At 42.7% G+C, this 10,280-nt stretch overlaps 1 protein-coding gene across 1 annotated transcript; it reads left to right on the top strand.

Moving 5' to 3' along the window:
* Positions 1-1,027: 1,027 nt before the first annotated feature.
* On the top strand, positions 1,028-6,088 carry LOC118557443. Its single transcript, XM_036127470.1, has 3 exons — positions 1,028-2,898; positions 2,978-4,792; positions 6,063-6,088. The coding sequence occupies exons 2-3, from the start codon at positions 2,986-2,988 to the stop codon at positions 6,086-6,088; spliced, it is 1,833 nt and encodes a 610-aa protein (XP_035983363.1). The 5' UTR covers positions 1,028-2,898; positions 2,978-2,985.
* The last annotated feature ends 4,192 nt before the right edge of the window (positions 6,089-10,280 follow it).

Raw genomic sequence — 10,280 nt, 5'->3', positions numbered from 1 at the left:
TAGAGTGGAAGTGACAAACAGTTTTTCAACCGCGTGATGCGGGAGCGTTTTTGTTTGTATGCAAGTTAAAGACAAATAAATGCCTCTATTTTTCTAAGACGCGCGTTGGGATCTGACCTATACTCCTACTCTGAAGCGGTGGCTGCAAAGTTGCCGCTACATTAAGTTGAAAAACTGTGTCCCGAAGTGTCGGATATTGCCTGTTTGTGGATTAACGTTTCCAATGTGGATTACTTGAAGACTGGTGGATTACTTCAAGACGTGTGTGGAATTAACGTTACCTGGAAATCATCGTCTCAACTGTTCTGTGAGTAACCTGGTGGCTTATTGTTCTACGACCCAGGTGAGCAAACATTTCGAGAGACTGGAATATCGTTTGGATGGACAATAACGTTAGCAGCGCAATCGCTCATCTAACGTTACTTGTTGCTGAACTGAATGCCGACGTGTTAATTGGAAACGGACACTTTTAATGTCGTTGGATGATGCTAATACGATCAAATAGACTGTGTTTTGTGGACGTTATTTGAATAGCTGGCTGAACTAAAAGGAAACAAACGGGCCTGCAATAAAATAAAAAATAAATAAAAAATAACTAAATTTAAGCGCTTGGATGCGTGCAAATTAAACTAAATGAATGCGCGTAATAAACGGAACTGAACTGTTGAATACTGACGTTGTTTTTGGTAAGACACGAAACTAATTTAAAAGAAAGACTTAAATAAACTGAGATCATGTCTGATGAAGAAAGCCAGAATGAGGCCACAGGCTTGGAAGAGCAAGACTATAAAAGCGAGCTGTCTTTCAAAGCGCTCAGCGCAACTCGGCGTGGTAAACTTGGGCAATGCACTCGCAAAATGAATGAGATCAAAGCTATAATGTGTGAGAATGTTGATGTTGAGGATGTGAAAAAAGAAGTGGCTGCGTTCCACACAATACTGAATGATTTTAAGTTCTGTCATGAGTCTACTCAAGCTTTGTTGTCTGATGATGTGAAAGAGAGTGAGAAATCTTGATTGGTATGAACCTAGAATGGCTAGATATAATGAATTCCTTGCTAATGTTGATGAATGGTTAAAACAACATAACATAGATCCACAGACACTTGTTGATGTGACTGACAGTGTGTCCAGGGTATCTAAGACTGCATCAAAGACTTCAAAAATATCCTCCACAGTCTCATCTATTCGTATTCAGCTAGCAGTTGACAAAGCTGGTTTATTGGCTAAAGCAAAAGTTTTAGAGGAGAAGCACGAAATAGAGCTGGAAAAAGTAAAGTTACAAGCAAGAATGGAAACACTTCAATTACAAGAAGATCTTGCTATTTCACACAGTAAATTAAAGGTGTTAGAGGAACTTGAGCCAAGCCAAGAAATAAAGCCACAATGTGAAACAGAGGATGATATGAATGCGTATCTGGAAGGATATTTACAAAGACACAAGACCAAAACTGTTGAAGTTAAATCCAGTGAAAGCAGCAAAATTGACTCTATCCTGTCTCCACCTCACTTTGCTGAACTAGGAGCAGTACCTAAAACCCCATTACAGAAAACCCTGCGTGAACATCAGGTGTCTGAACCACCACCGGTAGCAGCAGCAGCAGCAGCAGCACCCGCAAAACAAAAAATGAAACCGAATTCATCTAAGGTCACTGTAACAGATGTACAAACAAGAAAGGAATCCACTCCTGGAAGGGACCGGTCTGAACATTCAGATATTTCAATACAAAGACAGTCAGACTTGACAAATCTGCTTGTTTCTGTTGTATCTCAAACATCACTCCCTAAAAAAGAAGTTCCTGTTTTCAGTGGTGACCCCTTAGAGTTCCAGCTCTTCATGCAGGCATTCAGACACAACATAGAAGACAAGACTGACAGTAATGAGGACCGACTGTATTTTCTTGAACAGTTTACAGCGGGCCAACCAAAAGAACTTGTCAGAAGCTGTTTACATCTGGATGCTACAGCTGGTTTTATTGAAGCAAAGCGTTTGCTGAAACATCATTTTGGAAATGAGTTTAAAATCGCATCAGCTTATATGAATAAGGCCTTGACCTGGGCTACAATTAGACCAGATGATGCTAAAGCACTGCATAGTTATGGACTGTATTTAAGAAGTTGCAACAATGCTGCTCAATCTTTTCAGTATATGTCAGAACTTGATTTACCATCAAACATGAAATTAATAGTGTCAAAACTTCCATACAAGCTCAGAGAAAGATGGAGATCTGTTGTATGTGACATCATGGAGCAAACACAGCAGAGACCCAAATTCTGTGATCTTGTTAAGTTCATCGAAAAGCAGGTGAAAATATTGCAAGACCCTGTGTTTGGTGACATTCAAGACGTCACTAAAATCAGCCAACCAAGACGGGTGGTAGCAGATCTGCCACATGTAAAATCTGGCGCAAAGAAAAGTTTTGCTACCACAGTCTCCCCAGTCGTTTGTGTTGCTGACGCTAACAGAATTTATCCTGTGAAAATGGAAAATGGAGTTAAAGGCCCTACTGCCGATATGAATGATGCATTTCTGAAACCATGCACCTACTGTAAAGGAAATCATGCTTTGGAAACTTGTCAGAAAATAACAAAACTCCTTCATCAACAGAAAGTTGATTTTCTGAAGAAAAATGGTTTCTGCTTTGCGTGTTTGATTAAAGGCCATCTAAGTAAATCATGCAAGAACCGTTTGATATGCCGCTCATGTGGTAAGAAGCACCCCACTATCTTGCACATAGCAAACAGTCCTCCAGATGGCGCTGTAGGAAATGTGACTGTCTCTTCAGTGGCCAAGAAAGATGCCAGCAGTGGCACAGACTCAATCATCCTGGGCATGGCATCTACAGTCCGAACAGGGGCCGGTACCATCGACCACAAACTGCCTATCGTGCCTGTAAAGGTAAAAACAGCCAAAGGAACTCACATTGTTGAAACGTATGCTTTTCTGGATTCAGGAAGTTCCGCAACATTCTGTACAGAGACGCTCATGGAGAAACTGTCCATAAGAGGAAGGAAAACGGACATCTTACTTCGAACCATGGGTCAAGAAAAGCCTGTGCAGACCTACAATGTGAGTGGACTCCAAGTATGCAGCCTAGATGGTGATGACTTCATAGAACTTCCAGAGGTATTTACACAACCCGCCATACCTGTTAACAGTGAGAACATCACATGTGAGGAAGATCTCAAACAATGGCCTTACCTTCAAGCGGTCCAGTTGAAGTCCATCAGTGCCGAGGTCAGTCTGCTGATCGGAGTGAACGTTCCCAAAGCCTTAGAACCGCTGAAGGTCATTAACAGCCAAGACAAGGGGCCGTATGCTGTCCTAACACACCTGGGATGGATAGTAAACGGACCTCTGGGTACTAGCCCACCCTTAGACCAACATGGACGACCACAGATAGTAGCCAACAGAATATCAGTGGCTCGTCTGGAAGAACTCTTGGTCCGACAATACAACCAAGATTTCTCAGAATTGGCGCACCAAGAGAAGGCAGAACACTCTGTTGAAGATAAAAGATTCCTTCAAATAATGAATGAATCCATCACAAAGAAAGAAGGTCACTATGAATTACGACTGCCGTTCCGCAGAGATGACCTTCACCTGCCGAACAATAGGAAAATGGCTGAACAAAGAGCTCTAGGCCTCAAGAAAAGACTAGAGAAAGACCAGTCGTTTAAAAATGATTATGTCAACTTCATGAATGATGTTTTCAAGAAAGGGTTTGCAGAAATGGTACCTGAAGAACAGCTCCTCAGGATGGATGGAAGACTTTGGTACATCCCACACCATGGGGTCTATCACAAACAGAAAAAATCTATCCGTGTGGTCTTTGACTGTACATCTTCATTTCAAGGTACTTCTTTGAACTCTGAGTTACTGCAAGGCCCAGACCTTACGAACACCTTATTGGGTGTACTCCTTCGTTTCCGACAGGAATCAGTGGCAGTGATGGGGGACATAGAGGGAATGTTCCACCAAGTCAGAATTCCTGAAAATGATGTGGACTTTCTGAGATTCTTATGGTGGCCAGATGGTAACACTAACCAACCACTCAGAGAATTCAGAATGGTTGTACATTTGTTCGGAGCAGTTTCCTCCCCGAGCTGCGCAAACTTTGCACTCCGACAGACAGCTGAGGATAATAAGAATAAAGCAGACACTTCCGTTCTTGCCACCATCAGACACAACTTTTATGTGGATGATTGTCTCAAATCAGTTCCAGATGTAAGCAAAGCCATCACTCTGGTCCAGGACCTGAAGGCAGTATGTGCTACAGGTGGATTTAAGCTTACCAAATGGACTAGTAACAGCCGTGCTGTCCTAGCCTCACTACCCTCAGAGGAACGGGCCAAAGAGATTAAGAACATTGACTTGGAGAGAGACAAACTTCCTGCAGAACGTGCTCTTGGCATGCGATGGGATATTGAATCTGACACATTCTTCTTTAATATCACTTTGAAAGAACAACCACATAATAGAAGAGGAATTCTGTCTGTGCTTAATTCAGTTTACGATCCCCTGGGATTCTTATCACCAGTTATGCTGTCTGGAAAAAAAATCCTCCAAGAGTTATGCAAGATGAATTGCGGATGGGACGAAGAAATCCCAACAGCTCATGCATCTAAATGGAAGGAGTGGCTGAGAGAACTTCAGTTGATTTCCAGCTTCAGAATCGGAAGATGCTACAAACCAGCTGGCTTTGAAGTCACAAGTGCTCAACTGCACCATTTTTGCGATGCTAGTGAGGGTGGCTATGGGACAGTAAGTTACCTACGACTGACCAGGAGATGTGGACCTCCTCACATTGCCTTTGTAATGGGAAAAGCAAGAGTGGCTCCTTTAAAGGTAGTGACTATTCCCAGACTGGAGCTGACATCAGCAGTTCTAGCTGCTCGGATAGATCGAATGCTGACGAATGAACTAGAGTTTGAGATGATAGACTCTGTGTTTTGGACCGATAGCACATCTGTTCTCAAATACATCATGAGTGACACACAGAGATTCAAGACCTTTGTGGCTAACAGAGTAACGGTCATTAGAGACCTGACACAGAAGTCACAATGGCGTCACATTAGAACTGATCTTAATCCAGCAGACAAAGCATCCAGAGGAATGTGGGCAGAGACCTTTCTAAAAGGCACAAGTTGGATAGAAGCCCCAGACTTTCTGTTTGAATCCGAAGTTGCCTGGCCGAAGCTCATCATGGACCCTCTAGAGCTGTCTAACAGTGACCCAGAGGTAAAGCAAGCTGCCATAACTCTTGCCGCAGTAGCCTATAAGAGTCCTCTAATTCGCTTCATAGACTACTTCTCAGAATGGAACAAACTCCTCAGATCTGCAGCCTGGCTACTGAAGTTCAAGAAGCATCTGATCCAAAAGAGGAAGACAAGTGTCACATTGAACCTGTCAATAAAACCAGATCCTGCAGACCGACAGTTGTCAGCAGAAGATCTCACCGCTGCTGAGGAGGCTCTTACGTCTTTCATTCAACATCACTCTTTTGGAGATGAAGTATATGCTTTACAGAAGGGCCAAGCTGTGAAGAGAAGCAGTCGACTCTACAAGTTGGATCCCGTTCTTCAGGATGGAATTCTGAGAGTCGGTGGCAGGCTGAGCAGACTGGCTATGCCTGAAGAGATCAAGCACCCGGCCATTTTGCCTAATGACAGCCACCTGTCGACATTACTTTTGCGCCACACTCACAAATTAGTAGGACACTGTGGAAAGAATCAAATGCTCTCGAAACTAAGAACAAAATACTGGATCCCAAAAGCCAATTCGGCAGCAAGGAGAATAACCCGTGACTGCACACTCTGCAAACGATGGCATGGAGCAGCTATGAAGCAGAAAATGGCGGACTTGCCCTCGGTGCGAGTAACACCAGATCTGCCCCCCTTTACTCACACGGGCTTGGACTACTTTGGGCCCATAGAAGTTAAGAGTGGCCGTAGACGAGTGAAGAGGTACGGCGCCCTGTTTACATGTCTTGCCAGCAGAGCTGTACACTTAGAGATGGCCTACTCCCTTGATACAGATTCCTGTATTTCGGTCATCCGCAGATTTGTCTGCAGACGAGGCCAAGTAAAAGAGATTCTGTCTGACAATGGAACCAATTTCGTGGGAACAGAGCGGGAACTGAGAGAAGCTCTGGCTCAGCTGGACCATAGTAAAATACAGAATCATGTGCGTACAGAAGGAATCAAATGGACATTCAACCCACCTTACGGCTCTCATCACGGAGGTGTGTGGGAGCGCCTCATACGGATCATCAAGAAAGCACTCTACTCTGTGATCAAAGAACAGACCTTGGACGACGAATGTCTTCAAACCACCCTCTGTGAAGTGGAGGCTATTCTCAATGCACGTCCAATAACGGTAACATCTGGAGATCCGACAGATCCTGAACCTCTTACTCCGAACCATCTACTACTGCTTAAAGCAAAGCCCATCCTTCCACCTGGGCTCTTTAACAAGCAGGACTGCTATGCTAGGAGAAGATGGAAGCAGGTTCAGTTTCTCTCAGATCTCTTCTGGAAGAGATGGACATGTGAATACCTCTCACTGATGCAGGTGAGACAAAGATGGAACGAGGTAAAAAGAAATCTGAAATCTGATGACATCGTTCTCATCATTGATGACACGTCACCCCGAAATTCCTGGCCGATGGGACGTGTAATAGAAACTTTATCTGATGCAAAAGGATTTGTACGTCGTGTTAAAGTCAAGACTAAGACTGGTGTTCTAGAAAGGCCAATCACAAAGCTTTGCCTTCTCAGAGACATGGCCTGACTGACAGACTGACTGACATTACTGACCAGTACCCTCATACACTTTACTGACCATAGAATGGTTTATTGAATTAAGCTTTCATGTTTTCAATGTAATATGTAAATGTATTGATTGAGTGAATGGCTGTATATGCGGAAAAAATTAACCGCTATTGAATATCTGAAAATATGACTAAGAACAGTCTATGACTATGCTTACTGTATGTTGTCTTATGGACTAAAATGAACTTAATTCTTGAATTTTTTTTTTGGAAATCCCTTGATTTTTCTTTTGAAAGGACTACTTTTTTCCAGAAAACAATTTTCTGATTTAGTAATACCTAAAGGAACTTAATGTGAAAAAAAGGACAAAAAAGAAAAAGAATGTGAAAGACTTTATTTGAATGCATGGACGGTATTGAATGCTCTTTGAAATGCACGGCTCCTTGTGAATGTATGTGTTGAATTGCCATAGTATGACCAATTAGGGGCCGGAATGTTGGAGCCGTTTGCATCTCTTTTGTTTTTCTGAATTTATTATGAACACATTTGCATTCTAATTCTACTGATTTATTTTTGTATCTTTAGTTGGAAACATGTTTATGTTTTCATTCTGATGTGCCAATTTGCTGCTCTTCCTGTATGGTGGGCGTGACGTTGACAAGCTGATCGATTGACGTAATATAGGTGCCGTCACCTACCGGACAGGTAGAGTGGAAGTGACAAACAGTTTTTCAACCGCGTGATGCGGGAGCGTTTTTGTTTGTATGCAAGTTAAAGACAAATAAATGCCTCTATTTTTCTAAGACGCGCGTTGGGATCTGACCTATACTCCTACTCTGAAGCGGTGGCTGCAAAGTTGCCGCTACAGTCTGTTTATAGGTTTCGTTCTTACTTTTTCTGCATGTTTTTTTACGTGCGCTGTGTTTCTGTTCTTTGCCGCTCTTACTGCGCCCCTCTCCCCCGCCCTCTTGGAGACAGGTGCTTTTTATCAGCGGCCAGCCTTCAAAACGTGAATCACTACGTTTAATGTCCTTCCACCCGTACCAAAATGTCCCAGTTAAAGTCAATAGGAGAGTCAGTAACTGTTTTTCATGCTGTTTTATTTTTAACTACACAGAACCAGCGATGCTTTGGTGGGCATGGTGCCTTGCACTTGAATTCAGGTGCACAAAATTACATTACATGTAATTTAGGTAAGCACTTTTAAGGGTCATTTTAAGGAACTTGTAACATCAGGGGCTTCAGCTCAGACCCATTATTCCTTCTCTCCTCCCTAAAGGAGCCCTTTAGGGTCTTCATTCATGCATTTTCCCCACTGTTTATCCCTCGCGTGCAGCGCACCAGGGTAAAATCCAGCAGCTGGATCATGCATAAAAACGCAGCATGAACCCCTGCGTGCTTTAAGTGTTGCAGCTGAGGCAAAATGTTTGGATGTATAGGCTTAATGAAACTCCACCTCATTCTCAAATTAGACCAACACAGATAGAATAATGATAATCTGTAGTGTTTTTATTGCCTGGACGTGAATCTGATAATTCAGATTGTGTCTTTTATAGTCAACTACAATATTTTCTTATCAAAGTCAGGAAACAAAGATTTCTCTTCCAGGGTCCAGTCAGCCATGCCCCCGAAAATTAACATATTCTCACACTTAATTTTTATAAAAGCTAAGGTCTGGTCAGTATTAATATTTTGGCCGGTAGAAAATATGCCTGGCCGGTTGATTTTTACATCTACCGGCCAACTTGGCCGGTGAATCGGGAAGTTAATTTCGGACACTGTCGATAGATATATATTGTTATTGAATTATCGTCCAGCTCTAGCACATTCCAATGCCTTTCAAGGCTTATAACGCTGTTACACAGATACTTTATCCAGAGGAAACAACAGCCAAACAAAAGCTGGGTGATGTGCTGTATGCAGTTGATTTTGGGTCTATAACTATACAAAGGCATGCAAAACACAAACCAGTCAGTGAGTCAGTTCAGGCTCAGTGACAAGGAGAACCTATTTCTGGACAGTAATGTTGAAATTTTGAACATGGAAGCCATGTGGTTTGACAGAGAAGTAAAAGAAGTCCTCTCCATTACATATGAAGACACTACATTTAACAGATGGGTTGGCCTAAGGTTGGTCCAACAGCTTCTCTACTTCTTCATTTCCTTATTTAAATTCAATTCAGTTTATCTTTACAGCGCCAGCTCTCATTACATGACGTCTTGAGGCACTTTACAAAATAAAGTCAATTAAGTTGAATCATACAGACTGATTCAAGTCGGTTCCATACATTTCAAACTGATCCTGGTTATAAACCAATGCAGTCAAGTTCAGTTTGATATTGAAATGGTTAAAAGGTTTTCTAACTCTGGAAACTCAGCAGATTGCATTGAGTCACTGACTTACATTAATCTCTCCTCCTGGATGAGCGGCAGGCAGACAATCGCTGGCATTGTGGTGTTAATGTTGCCGCTATACCTCATGCTGAGCATGCATTTAGCACAAGTGGAGAGGAAAGCTCCCCTTTAAAGGGGAACTCCGGTCAACAAGGAAAAATCAGGGTATCATTAGCTATAACTAAAACTAATACGTTTGTGGTTATTTAATGAACTTATCTTTAATCAATAAGAAAATAAAAACATAAATTGTGGTCTGAATCACTGTGTATGGGGGCTGACATTACTGCCCATATTTGGGCAGTAAGGGCCGTCTGACATCACATCCTGGGGCGTGGAAAAGCGGAAGCGGCGACAGCATTTCTCTCCGCTTTCCATGCAAAGTCAATAGGAGCCGTTCTACACAGCTGCGATCATCAACAATTTTTTCGGATTTCCAGAGGACTTCACCGCTGACATTCCCAAGAGCTATTGCTGAAGCAACAATGCCCACGTGCATGGCCATCGGATGTTCCAACACAACTGGTAAAAGTAGAAAAAAACATTGCTTATTTCAACTTCCCAAATCATGAGCCACCGGGCTCGGTGCTGGATTGCCAACTTGAACAGAGCGGATTTGCCATCTAACTTCTGGCCAGAGAGAAAACACGTCATATGCAGCAACCATTTTGAAGAAGAATGTTTTGAACATGACATGAGAGCGAGGATTTTCAGTAAGTTATTTTTTATTTTAGAATTTTTTATTTAGAATTTGCGGGGATGGTCACCGAGCAGAGGGGCGGAGGGATACAATAATACAATAATGACCACCTGCCCTATTTACTAGAGGGAAAATATATAACTTAAGTCACTTCAGCGATCTCTCCTCCGCTGTGTGTGTGCGCGCTCCGCTGCAGCGCTGGAAAAGCCGTGCTGCGGCGGAGCGCGCACACACACACACACACACACACACACACACACACATGCGTGTATACATATATACTGTAGGACCCGACTGAGTTTGCACTGGAAATAGGTACGCTGGATTCCGTCAAAAGTCCGGTTTCTGTCAAGAAACTCTTCTAAAACAAATCCATATCGCTATCAGATGATGAAAGCTCCACGGAACTCTCAT

The sequence above is a fragment of the Fundulus heteroclitus genome, chromosome 3 (assembly GCF_011125445.2).
Source record: "Fundulus heteroclitus isolate FHET01 chromosome 3, MU-UCD_Fhet_4.1, whole genome shotgun sequence".
NCBI classification, from domain to species: Eukaryota; Metazoa; Chordata; class Actinopteri; order Cyprinodontiformes; family Fundulidae; genus Fundulus; species Fundulus heteroclitus.
The sequence above is the reverse complement of the archived record's forward strand: the minus strand, read 5'-3'. Positions and strand labels throughout refer to the sequence as shown.